The 14,531-nt window shown below is 36.6% G+C and overlaps 1 protein-coding gene across 1 annotated transcript; it reads right to left on the bottom strand.

Moving 5' to 3' along the window:
* Positions 8,656–12,215, bottom strand: LOC109728713 (tobamovirus multiplication protein 2A-like). The gene is made up of 6 exons (XM_020259207.1): positions 11,649–12,215; positions 10,696–10,795; positions 10,023–10,103; positions 9,839–9,943; positions 9,403–9,603; positions 8,656–8,968 (listed from the first exon to the last, which is right to left on the bottom strand). The coding sequence occupies exons 1-6, from the start codon at positions 11,867–11,869 to the stop codon at positions 8,861–8,863; spliced, it is 816 nt and encodes a 271-aa protein (XP_020114796.1). The 5' UTR covers positions 11,870–12,215; the 3' UTR covers positions 8,656–8,860.

A 14,531-nucleotide genomic window follows, 5' to 3' on the forward strand; every position in this document is an offset into this window, starting at 1 on the left:
GTGGATGAAACTTATGCCCGACTAACCTTTACCTTTTTTTTTTTTCATCTCACTTTTGTTTCGTCACTTGCCGAGGCCTTGCTGCCTCACCCATGTAGCTTAATTTTCATCCTTACTGAATGAAGCGGATAGCATGCTATCCTTCTCTTAAAAAAAAAAAATTTTATAAAAAATTTTATGTAAATATTGGTTTTTTAACTTTTCTTATTTGGCTTTCAAAAAACCTATTTTACCCTTTGAAATTTCAAGTTGATGTATTTACCTGTCCTCTCATAATTTCATCATTATTTCATTCATCTTTTTAAAAATAACTTTTCTAGAATTTATGCCAAATAGATCAATTGATTTCAGTTGGAAACATTGGTTTTGGTTAAAAACTATTGAGCGGTTGGTCAAGCTCGGTGGAAAGCGATTTTTCCGTAGTGATTTTGTAAAACTATTCGGCAAAATATTTTTGATGTTTGCGGAAAATAAATCTTTTTCTCTAAAATTTATTTGAAAATAAATAAAATTTAAATGTAATTTTAAATATAAATTTAAATTTGCAAAGAAATTTAAAATCTGATGGTTTAGTTTAAACTATAAATTAAAATTTAAATATTAAGAATTCAAATTTTGAATTTTTAAATCTGCAAATGATTTTTTAATTTCAAATTAAAATCTAAATTTTAAAATTTTGAATCATAAAAATTTAAATTTAAAATAATGATTTTGGAACTTTTAAAACATAAATTTAGAATTTGAATATTTTAAATTTAAAATTTGATATTCAAGAATTAAAATGTGAAATTAACTAAAGTGAGAATTTTAAAATTAAAATTTGAATTTTAAAAATCTGAAAAACATAATTTGAAACTTAAATATTATAATTTTAAATCGTTTTTTTAAATTCAAAGTTTTAAATTTCTAAAATCTAAAATTTCAAAATTTAAATTTTTGCTGAAGTTTTAATATTTCAATCTGAATTTTTATGTTTAAATTTAAATTTAAAATTTGACACGCGATTTAAATATATATATATATTTTTTTAGTTCTTCCCTCTCCGCCCCGCTTACCACACGCCGCCCCGCCCCGCTCCGCCTCCCTCCCGGCCTCGCTCCGCCGATGTGTCAGTTTTCTCGGCGACGGGTTCTTCGGAACTCGTCGACCAGGCCCCGGGCCCGGCCCCCGCCCCGACCTATATATATAGACGACGCCGCCGTAGCGACCATCCTATCTCCCCAAAGCCTAAACCCTAACCCTAACCCTAACCCAATGGGATCCGCCCTTTCCCGCATCCGAGCGGCCGATCCGGCGAAAAAGGAGGAGAAGAAGGCGCCCCACTCCCTCATCCGAGCCGCCGATCCAATCGATCCGGCGAAGAAGGAGGAGAATAAGGCGCCCAACTCCCTCATCCGAGCCGCCGATCCAGCCGATTCGGCGAAGGAGGAGGATCCGATCTTGGAGAAAGAGAAAGCCCCCGCTCCGGCGAGGAGGTGGTGGAGGAGGAGGACGATCTCCCCCCTGACTACACAACCGACGAGTATCTCCACGTCCTCCTCCTCGCGCTGGCGAGCGCGGGACTACAAAAAAATCTTGTATCTAAGGACATTTAAACAATAATTAGCGACGCTTTAAAGCGTCGGCAAAAAATATCCCGACGCTTGCAAAAGCGTCGAGCAAAGAGTCGTTAAATAAACATGTCGGGATAAATATACCAACGTTTTAATAAATAGCGTCGAAAAATTTTTATAAATATTTGATAAAAATATGTATATTGGCGACGCTTAATCATAGTGTCGGTAAATACCAAATATTAAAGATGCTAGAATAAAGCGTCGTTTAAAAAGCGTCGTCGAAAACATATCCTGAGGATGAAGAAGAAGACCCGAGTGATTTCGGCGTCATATCGGACTCACATCGGGGTGACGATACTCGAACTAGTATCACAAACCAGTTATGGAATAGCAAAAGTTAATTATTTAAACTTTCGTTTATATTGGATTGTATTAAATGGGTTTGCTTTCAGGTTGTGCTAATTATATATACTTGTATGGAATATGTAGACATAATTTACTTTGATTGCATACTTAGTAATGTCTGTTGTGCTTTTGTAATATACCGGTTGGATTGTTTTTATTTTATTATATTTTATCGTAAGTATTTGGTAAAATTAGTGTACCTCCTCTGTCTTAGACAATTTTGGTAAACAAACGCCCATGCCGGGTCACTGCGACCCCCTCTGTGAGAAACATGGGCCTTCCAAACTCCAGCATCTCCAATTCATCACCACCCCCAAAATCCCAGCATCTCCAATTCATCACCACCCCCAAAATCGACCCTACTCCACTCCACAAGCAAGTAAACACCATAACCCACCATTCCCAATCCAGCGACCATGAATACGAAGTTGAGAAGCTTCAAAAGACACCTCCAAAAACCCTCGCACGCCATGGCTCCTCTTCCTCCTCCTCCTCCTCCTACCTCCGAAACCTCCTCTTCGATCAAAACTAGGGCATTCCCGAAGTCGATGATGATAAAATTGCTCGATTTTTGGGGTTTGGATTGGAAAAAAATGAGGAAAATTGAAAATTAGAGCGCAATTAAAAGAGAGAGAGAGAGAGGGGATTGGGATTTGGAGCTCACATGTAGAGGGAGGGTTCGCTCGATCCGAGATTGCTTTTATACGCTCGAAGCTTCTTTCTCTCTCTCTCTCTCTCTCTCTTTGCGCGCGCTCTTCCTCTCTCTAGAGTCTCTCTCTCTCGAGACGAGGATTTTATTCGTGCACCGGGTGTATCCGTGCGTCTTATGCACCGCACTAAACATTTTTGCAAATTAATAAAATAATAAATAAAATGTATAAAAATTTTGATTTTACTCTCATCCATTTTGAACTGACTATCTGAATTACACAAATTTTAATTTTACTATCTAATATTTATATTTATTTAATTTAAGCTAATTAGCGATGGTGTAATTTAAAATTTTGAACGCATTATTTATTTTTAATATATTTTATATAATTATTGTAAATATAAATTTACTAAAATAAGTAATTAGTTTGAATTTTAAAAAAAAAAATTTTTTCGTTTTTCCCGCTCGGCCGCGCTCACCCCAGCCGAGCCCCAACCAACCTCCCCGCCCCGCTCCAGGGCGACGGGTTCTTCGGAACCCGTCGACCCGAATCCGGCCCTGGCCGGGGCCTATACATAGGACCGCCGACTATCTCCCCAAAGCCCCCAACCCAAACCCTAACCACAAACCCTAATCAATGGGATCTTCTCTCTCGCTCCCGCTCCCGCATCGGAGCCGCCGGCGAGGAGGCCGATCCGGCGAAAAAGGCCGATCCGGCGAAGGCCGGCGAGGAGGAGGAGGANCGATCCGGCGAAGGCCGGCGAGGAGGAGGAGGAGGAGGAGGAGGATCTGGCGAAGGCCGGCGAGGAGGTCGATCCGGCGAAGGCCGGCGAGGAGGAGGAGGAGGATATCCCCCCTGACTATACAAGTGATGAATTACTGGACTACATCGCGGGCGTCCTCCTCCTCCTCGCGCACGCCGTGGAGCGCCGCCCGCGCGGGCTCGGGCTCGGCCGCGGGCTTCGGCTCGGTCGCGGGCTCGGACGCGGGCTCCGGCTCGGCCGCGGGCTCGGACGCGGGCGCGAACGTGGATAAATCGATGGGAGAGATCATCCTTTCTCTTCTTCTATTCTTGTTCTTTGTGTTCGTAATCTTGTTCTTTGTGGTTTTTGGATTTCGTAATCTTGTTCTTTGTGATTTTTGAATTTCGTAATAGTTTGTGTGTTTGCAGTATACACTTTTACCGTTAGATCTAGCTCTTTGACTATTTATCTCTTGATTATGCTATTACACCAATCACCACTAAATCTTAGAAAAATTACTATTATTCTATTTTACAACAACGAAGATATGATTTATATTTATATTTAATTATACCACATTTTGCTTTTAATATAGGATTAGTGGCACGAGGGGGTAAAAACATAATTTCAACCCCTAACTAATATTTATTCATCTTATTCTATCTTATACATACAAATATTATTATTTTTATTATTATACCATACAAACATAATACTCAACCAAACACAAATATTATTTTTCTTATTATTATACCGTATGAACATAATACTCAACCAAACACAAAAATCTAATAGTTCTAGCTAGTTGCAACATTTATACCTATTCCTGGAACTAGCGTTCTACTTTATACCAGAAAAGATCAAATCGCTGTACCCCATCATCAATAAAGCCAGGAATTACGATATGATAAAAAGATGCATAAATGTTTAAATATTATAATTTTTAACCGTTTTTCTTTTAATTCAAAGTTTTAAATTTCTAAAATCTAAAATTTCAAAATTTAAATTTTTGCTGAAGTTTTAAATATTTCAATATGAATTTTTATGTTCAAATTTAAATTTAAAATTTGACACGCGATTTAAATATTTTCTGTTTTTTTTTTAGTTCTTCCCTCTCCGCCCGCCTCACCCGAACCCACCTCCCCGCCTCGCTCCCCCCCTCCCGGCCTTGCTCTGCCCGGATCCGGCCCGGCCACCGATCTGGGCTCGAGACTTTTTAATCGGCTTATGACGTGGGCTTGAAATAAATGGGAGGAAATTAATATGCTAGGAGCCTGGCGTGACTCGAACTCAGGACCTCCTGCTCTGATACCATATGAAACAACCGTTGTACTCTAAAAGCTTAAACTGTTAGAGAACGGTGTTTAAATATTTTTATATTTAACATTATTATTATTATTTATTATTATTAAATTTTTATTTATTATTATTATTATAAAAATTAATTATTATTATTATTAAATACTAGAGAGAGAGAAAGAGGGGGGAGGAGAGAGAAAGCTGTGCTTGGCATGTACGTTAGGAGGGAGCGCAGGCTGGTCACTCCCACTCCCCGTCACGTGCCTCAGGTTCCCACTTCATATAAGCCTATAAATACTCCCACCCACCTCTCCAACTCCTCCATCAACAACATCATACATACTCCCACTCGCCCTCACGCGCCTCAGGTTTCCACTTCATACAAGTTTATAAATACTCCCACCCACCTCTCCAACCCTTTCATCAACAACACTCCAATCCCTAGTCCTTCACCTGTCCAACCTAGTTTATCCGGACCTCTTAAGCGATCCTACGATGGACGGAAATAAGAAAAGTAAGATATTTTTCTTTTTCTTTCTCCCTCTCCTTTGTCTTCTTATTTTGTATGCATTTATTCATTTTATTTAACGATGAGAGGGTGGCAGCGGACGCAGATCTCGCGGCGGAGGCGGCGGCGGCCGAGGCCGATCTTGCTGATATGGCTAAAAAACTTATACGTCTGAGAATTAGTAATGAAAAAGAAAAATATAAATTTGAAAAGCTGGCGGCCAAAAATGAGAAAATGATAAAGGATAATAAGTTCGTGGTCGCTAGTAATGTTGCAATGTCAGCTATCGCAATCGGTGCAATGGCGGGAAAAAAAGGCTTCCGCATTTCGGAAGTTGCGAAGGATATATCGAAAACTTTTTAATGGCCTCTGTTTTTTTAAGTGCTTATGATTTTTTTTCTTTGTTTTTTTTTTTTTAATTCGTATAGTATCCCGTTTATAGACAGCTCTCCTCTTCCTCTCTCCCTCACTTAAATTTAAATATTTAAAACTTAAATTTAATATTAAAAATTTATTACTTAAAATTAAAAATTTAAAATTTAAAATTTAAAATTCAAATTAAAATGAAAGAATTTAAATTTTGAATTTGAAAATTTAAAGTTGTTAATTAAAAAAATTAAGATGTGTGCTTTTAAATTTGTAAGTTTTAAAATTTTAAAATTTTCAATTGTAAATCGTGTCTTTTAGGAATCCAATCAATGCATCGTCCTGATTGCATATGTTGTTCACAATATGGATTGAAATGATTGCAGCATTTGGATTGGAATTTATGAAACTTTTGGATTGAAAGTTTGAAACATATGGTATGTAACATATGTATTGGAATGTTTGAACATTTATTTGTTTTACTATAGTTATTTATTTGGTAACTTTGTTATAAACCTTATTGCAGTATTACTAAATATATTTAATTTTAGAAGAACTTTAATTTAATTATAACAAGAGCAAGTTGGCAGAAAAAAATTATTTAAAAAAATAGAATTTTTTTTAACAATATAGTAATTAATTACATAATTTTACAACAACGAAGATATGATTTATATTTATATTTAATTATACCACATTTTGCTTTTAATATAGGATTAGTGGCACGAGGGGTAAAAACGTAATTTCAACCCCTAACTAATATTTATTCATCTTATTCTATCTTATACATACAAATATTATTATTTTTATTATTATACCATACAAACATAATACTCAACCAAACACAAATATTATTTTTCTTATTATTATACCGTATGAACATAATACTCAACCAAACACAAAAATCTAATAGTTCTAGCTAGTTGCAACATTTATACCTATTCTTGGAACTAGCGTTCTACTTTATACCAGAAAAGATCAAATCGCTGTACCCCATCATCAATAAAGCCAGGAATTACGATATGATAAAAAGATGCATAAATGTTTAAATATTATAATTTTTAACCGTTTTTCTTTTAATTCAAAGTTTTAAATTTCTAAAATCTAAAATTTCAAAATTTAAATTTTTGCTGAAGTTTTAAATATTTCAATATGAATTTTTATGTTCAAATTTAAATTTAAAATTTGACACGCGATTTAAATATTTTCTGTTTTTTTTTTAGTTCTTCCCTCTCCGCCCGCCTCACCCGAACCCACCTCCCCGCCTCGCTCCCCCCCTCCCGGCCTTGCTCTGCCCGGATCCGGCCCGGCCACCGATCTGGGCTCGAGACTNAAATATTATTATTTTTATTATTATACCATACAAACATAATACTCAACCAAACACAAATATTATTTTTCTTATTATTGTACCGTATAAACATAATACTCAACCAAACACAAAAATATAATATTTCTAGCTAGTTCCAACATTTATACCTATTCTTGGAATTAGCAGTTCTACCTTATATATGAACCAAACGACACCTTTTAAGTCCTTCCCTCTCCGACCGGCTCACCCCACGCCGCACCCCAACGCACCGCGCCCCAACTCCCCGCCCAGCTCCGCACCCCTCCCGGCCTCGCTCCGCCTAATGTGGTCACTTTTCTCGGCGACAGGTTCTTCGGAACCCGGCCCCGGCCGATATATATACACAACGCAGTACCGACCATCCCTATCTCCGACCCTAACCCTCGAGCAATGGGATCCATCATCTCTCGCATCCAATCATTGCCGGCGCCCCGCTCCGGCGATTTCGCCCCGGAGAATGATCCGGCGATCCTGGAGAAAGAGAAGGAGGAGGAGGAGAATGATCCGGCGATCCTGGAGAAGGAGAAGGCGGAGGAGGAGGATTTTGATCTCCCCCGACTACACAGGTGAGGAATATCTTGACTATGTCACCGGCTTCCTTCTCCTACTGGCGCATGCCGTGGAGCGCGGCGGGCGCGGGCGCGGACGCAAGCTCGGGCGCGGGTGATTCGGATGGGAGACTTCAGCTGAGATCATCGCTCTCTCTTTCTCTTCTGTGAATTTCTTTAAATTTCTGTAATAAACATTTTTTCTGATAAAACGTTGGATTTGGGAATTTGCATGTGATTTCTCTTGAGCGCGTTCCATACGGTTACATCTCTCTTAGGACTTCGATCGAACACCTTCTGCGCAGAGTCCATGTCGACAATCGAAGTGTAGAAACTTATGAGCGAGGTTTGTATAAAGGGGTCTTTACCTTCGAGCCCGCGGTGGACGACGGAGGCATGGAGGGAGCGGCCGAGGTGCGGGTGCTCGGGGACGCGAGAGCACGCCTTGAGGAGAAACGAGTAGGTGTAATTGTTGGGCCAAAACCCGTCTCGAAGCATGGATTTGTAGAAGGAGACGGATTTGTCGGGGTCGGGGCTCTCGGCAGAGCCGCGGATCATGGAATTGTACATAAAGGCGTTGCGGAGCGGGGCGGGGGTTTGGGAGAAGAGGGAGCGGGCGTAGCGGAGGTTGGAGAGGTGGGAGGTGACAACATCGGCGACAAGCTTGCCGAGGGTTAGGGTTTCTTCGATCTCTCCGGTTCAGAAGAGCTTGGCGTGGAGTTGTTTGAAATGGTGGAGATTTGACGAGGAAAGGGAGGGTTTTGAATTTGAAATTTGGCGGGAGCTAACAGCTATGATCCATACGTTTGGTGATACCGCGTTATAAGGGTTTGCCGAGTTTTAATATGATAAGAATATGTTGAGAATGTGATTGCTAAAGGGGAATGATGGACGACTAGGATTTGTTTTCTTTCTAGTATATATAACATTTGATCAACGGCGCTAGATAAAAACATTAAACACATTAAATGCGATTGGATTAATAAGATAAGACGATTAAAAAAAGTTGGAAATGAAAAAAAAATTAACAACACAAAATAACTTATTTGTGTTCATTACACACATCCTTATTTACTATCGAATCTGAATCCCCAAGCAATGTTAACAATATCTAATAGCAGAAAACGGTGTGTCTGAATCTTTCGAATATTTTTTTTTTTAAAAAAAAAAAAACTAGATCAACTGATTTGGTCATGAACTTTTCTAAAGTTCATAATGTGACTCAAATTATCAACAAATTCTGAAAGTGAAACCTTTAAAGATGAGAATGAGAGATGATTTATCAGAGAAGATGATAACATGCTAGAGCTTCAGAATTACAAGTCCAATTATTTCTACACACTCAACTGAATCTAGGAGTTGAAAAAACCCTAAAAATCCGACTATTGTACGAGCACAACACTAGCAGGAATCATATGAACAATTTTGTCTTTCAAAGAATGGCACATCGACCCCTGTCGTTCGCGGGAGCTATAGTTGCCTGCTGAAACCTGCTTGGATCTGTCGGATTGTATGTGAACTCCAACGTATCATGACCATACTGCCAAAATTCATGAAAATGAAATGGTTAGAGATATCCGAAAGTCACAATGATAGACAACGTCATCATAACAAGTAAATTGCACTTAGGGACCTCGACATTTCTATTTAATGGCTCAGACCCCATCCAAAAGCTTAAGCTGATAAGTGAAAAAATTCCTCACATTACATACAGGCCAGGATTTTAATTTGTATTCAATATGTCATGAATGTTACACGTTTAACGTAGTTCTAGTCCCGTCACAAACTTTTCAATTGTTATGATAGGATCCCTCAACCTTCGAATTCCGTTACAATGTTACACTTTTGGTTAAATTTCTCCATTAAATTAGAAAAAACATCCACGTAATCATCATATAAAAAGCCGCGTGTAAGCAACTACTGGATTTCACAAGATGCAAAGATTAGACCTTTTCAAAATAGAAGATTCAGTACCTTCTTTCTCATCCGTTGGCTCCAGGTGTCGTTCCGGACCGGACGGTTATTGAGAGTGGGCTCACCAGAGGAAGGAATGTTTATTCTATTAATCAATGGCTTCTGAGTTCCGAGTCGTGGAGCAATGTATTCGTCGTCACTATCATAGTCCGCATGTCCATTCACCATTCTCACTATGAGAGCCAACAAGAACATCAATGCCTGTGGAATCAGTCGTATATACCTCAATCTCGTAACTTAATACTGAACCTCTTTCTCAAAAGTGAATAACCTTATATAATAAAAAAAAATTAAGGTTGGAATTTGGAAACTTTGGCCTAAAGATACGATTTGCGTCTACGATGATCGATGAATATAATGTAGTGTTTCACATCATGCTTTTCTATAATAACCAAGTTTAGTTGGGATACGATATTATAGCTTATTCGGACTTTACCTCCAATACTACAGCACTTAAGGCAACCCACTTGGCAATTTTCCAGTTATCTTTTAAGAAAGTGTACATCATCTCAAAGTCTCCAGTTTTATCGGCAGGAATTGCCTGCATGGAAAGGAAACCATTGTTCATGGGCTGACAGGAGTTGAAAATGAGGGGAAAAAATAGATTTGAAGAAACTGACTTCTCTCCAGCTGTGATAGAAGAAAATTACAGCTGCTGCTGCAAGCTCTACTAGTATCATCAGGATGATCAAGAAAGAGTACTATTCTTGAGTTAAAGAAGCCATAATGCAGCTAAGTGCTTTTGCAATATTAATCAACATTTATAAGTAGGGAAGCTGCAAGAGAAGAATCAAAAAATAAATAATATGGGATTTTTGTTCTTTTCATAGGATTGAAAAATATATGAAGAACCTTTTTTAACATGGAAACAAATTATAAACTGCCTTTTGATCCTAAATCAACGCTTCTATAAAAACCTTATCAAGTGAACAGGGTACAATTTTCAGGATGACAGAAAAATTTATACAGCTTTTTCCACTAGAAATTTATCTCTAGAAAACATACTACAGATAAGTGTTTGACACTGCAGTATTTTGTCTTAATGCCAGCATTTGATAGATCACTAAATCAAATAAGAAAGTTTGCACTTTGAAATAATTATACATATTCTTCGGTCATCGAAATATCACCTTATGATTGCAGAATCTAGCGACCCAAATAAGAAACTAACTAATGAAAAGTTCTAGAGACCATAGAGCATCGGAGTTCCGCCAATAAACGTGATATGACTAAACTAAAAGCAGATAGAAAATAAAGTTCTGTTCATGTAAAGTAGATTCAAAGAAAGGATACAAAAGAAAGGCAGCATCTGTTTCTAGTTGTTGCTCCAAGACAGCCAAAGCAAGATATAATGAAGAGTATAACTCCAATGCCGATGAATAAGTAAATGAACCTGCAAGATACAAGAAGCTATGATGAAACAGTTGAATCAAACCCTTATCTTTCAATGCAGCGAAAAGTTCATGACAAGTATAAAATTTTAAGCATCTATTACTTGAATTTGAACAAGGTGGTTAACATACTTTTTCAAGACTATCTGATGGCAGATTATTAACAAACTACCACAAACAATTGATGGAATTAGTGAAAAGAAAGAGTCTACTTGTCCTGTCTTAGACATTTTTGGTAAACAAACACGCATGCCGGGTCACTGCGACCCCCTCTGTGAGGAGGCACCCCTTCTCCCGAAGCTACGGGACTATTTTTCCAAGTTCCTTTGAGAGAGTCCCCTCGCGCCTCCTAGGTATTCTCTGCCTTATCCACCATACTGCTAAAGCATCACTTTTAACATCCTTGGCTCAACTAAACCCAACATGCAACAACCTATGAAACATTACAGCACCTCACAGTAACATTCATTTCTCTCCATTCTTTTTGAGTTTTTCCTTCCTGTGATTGCCCAATATATTAATATTAACATGTAAAATGGAACTAAGATACAAAATAAATAAACAAACTATTGCAGTTCTACAATTATGAAGAAGATTTTTTTTCAAAATCTTAAACTACCAAAGAGCAGTGTTTTAATATTTATATTCAACGCACCTCTATAGGCTCAAAACGTGTGCTTGAATTAATTGAGAGGAAATTATATAAAGGACTCGAACTATGATACCATAATAAATTATATAAAACATGCATTCATCTCTAAAAATGGTGTTTTTAATATTTATATTCGAAAAAAACTTTAATTTTGGATACAAAAACAAAACCTTAATCTAGTAAAGAGATCAGATAACGCATACCAAGCTCTCGGGAGCCGATCGACGAAACTCGCAGACGCAGAAACAGTGAGAAACATGGGCCTTCCAAACTCCAGCATCTCCAATTCATCACCACCCCCAAAATCGACCCTACTCCACTCCACAAGCAAGTAAACCCCATAACCCACCATTCCCACCCCAGCGACCATGAGTACGAAGTTGAGAAGCTTCAAAAGACACCTCCAAAAACCCTCGCACGCCATGGCTACTCTTCCTCCTCCTTCTCCTCCTCCTCCTCCTCCTACCTCCGAAACCACCTCTTCGATCAAAACTAGGGCATTCCCGAAGTCGATGATGATAAAATTGCTCGGTTTTTGGGGTTTGGATCGGAAAAAAATGAGAAAAATTCGTAGAAAATTAGAGCGAAATTAAAAGAGAGAGAGAGAGAGAGAGAGAGAGAGAGAGAGGGGATTGCGATTTGGAGCTCACATGGAGAGAGAGAGGGTTCGTTCGATCCGAGATTGCTTTTATACGCTCGAAGCTTCTCTCTCTCTCTCCGCGCGCGCGCTCTTTCTCTCTCTAGAGTCTTTTTTTTTTCGCTTCTCTCTCTCTAGACGAGGATTTCATTCGTGCACCGGGTGTATCCGTGCGTCTTATGCACCGCACTGAACATTTTTGCAAATTAATAAAATAAGAATTAAAATGTATAAAATTTTTAATTTTACTATCACCTACTTTGATTTGACTATCTGAATTACAAAAATTTTGGTTTTACTATCTAATATTTTAATTTATTTAATTTGAGTTAATTAGTGATTGTGTAATAATTATCTTTACGAATTTAGTTAATATATTTTATACAATTGTTGTAAATATAATTCTATTAAAATAAGTAATAATTTTAAATTTTTTATTGGATGAGTCATCAAATTATTCAAATAAAAAAAAAAAAAATTGATTATTAGGATCAAACTTTTGAAAAGTCTTATAGTCAATTTAAAATGGTTCATAGGTCAAATAATTTATATACGTCTTTATTCTAATTTTATATTTAAATTTTGTCGAACAATTTTTATTATTCTTTCATACTAAATAGAAACTTTCAATTAATTGTAAAATATAGAAAATTATATATACAAATATATATTCACTTTTATTCTTTGACTTTTAAAAATCTATATTTTACCCCTCGAAATTTGAAGTTGATGTAATTAGTCCCCCCCCCCCCCCCGTTAAGGTTTCGTTACTATATCGCCTATTTCTTATAATTAATACTAAAAAATATTTTTAAAAATAATAAAAATATATTAAAAATATTATTAATTTTCTTATAGTACGAGTAATGCAATTCCTTTAAATTGCCCTTTCCATTAACCAAATAATCTTCTGAAAATATTTTTTAAATTTTAAAATGACAAAATATGGACTTTTTAAAAGTCAGAAAGTAAAAATGAAAAAACTGTTGTATAGGGAGGTTTTTAGATTTTAGCCAAATTTTTTTTTTATTCGGCTTATTATATATTTTTAGTGATGGGGTGCATGAGATGTATCTATGCACCAGGTGCAGGAGAATGTGTCGCCTTTCCCGGTTCTCAGAGCGAAGGAGGGTCCACCACGTGGCAGAACGGAAGGTGGGGAGCAGGAGATGAACGGTGGAGAATGGCCGGCGAATAACGACAAGAGAATAATACGTAAAAGCCGCGACGAAAACTGGTACCTTACACCTGACTTAAAGTCGGCAGTGTTCGGCAACTCGTTGCCGAATTGATGTGTTTTTAAGTGTGAAATGTGAATAGTGAATAGTTTGACTACTTTGAGTATGGAGTTTGACTATTTTAATCAGGGTTTGATTTTTTGCTTTTTAATTAAGCTTAAACTACAATAGTTGTCTTTGTAAATTTTTAATTATTATTAATATAAAGGTGGGAGTGGTCCATATGTCCTGCCCTATTTTCTCGCAAATTGAAGCGGATTCAAATTGATTTTTATCGCATGCAGTTTACTATAAATATAACAAATTAGAAATATACCCATGTAAAGTTTAATTTTTAACTCTTATTTATGTAAAAATATAGTGATATTTATATTTATCCCTCTAGTTTGTTACTGTTAGAAAATTATTTATTTTTTTTACAGTGGCAATTTTATCATTCGTAAATATATTCCTTTAAAAACTCCAACTGCTATAGTCGTACAAAAATATCTCCCTAAAAAAGTTTCAATAGTCATCGTCTTTCTTTATCTCCTTCCTCGTTAAAAGCTAACTCTACTCACCAACTCTATTCACTGTTATTATAATCTCTTTTCTCACTCATTTTTTTCTAAATATTTTTTTAAAAAAAATGAAAAAAAATTATAGAAAAAATTGACTGAAAATGCAACACCCATTCCACATGAGCGAGGCAATACATATCGTGGATGTAATGGAAACAAAGAAATTCTAGTTATGAATTCGCAGCTAGCATGAAAAAGAAAATGGAAAGAGGAAGAGAAAGAAAATTTTTCATTGCTGATCGAAAAGAAGAAGATATAATATAAAAGGGATAAAAATACCAATTTACTTCTTTGACTAATCAAAATTAAATATTTTATCTATGGTTACTTAAATTTTTCTAACGGATCCTAACAGTAGAAACATATTTAAAAATATTAAAAAATTTTACAAAAATAATATAAAAAATTTCAGCTTTGTAGAAATATATTTGTTATTCGCGATGTTTACATAGCGATGTAGCAATTATTTTTTTACAGTTAAACGTAGGAGTCCAAAATCCAAAATTTATTTTTAATGAGGATATGATTTTTAATGAACTAAGATACTCTTTTTAAGTGTGATATTCCATCACTCGGATAAGACGCATTAATATTCCTAAGAAAAACCGAATGTGGAAATGACATAATTCTAAATATTCTAAAATACAAAGT

This window comes from Ananas comosus, linkage group 24, assembly GCF_001540865.1.
Source record: "Ananas comosus cultivar F153 linkage group 24, ASM154086v1, whole genome shotgun sequence".
Taxonomy (NCBI): domain Eukaryota; kingdom Viridiplantae; phylum Streptophyta; class Magnoliopsida; order Poales; family Bromeliaceae; genus Ananas; species Ananas comosus.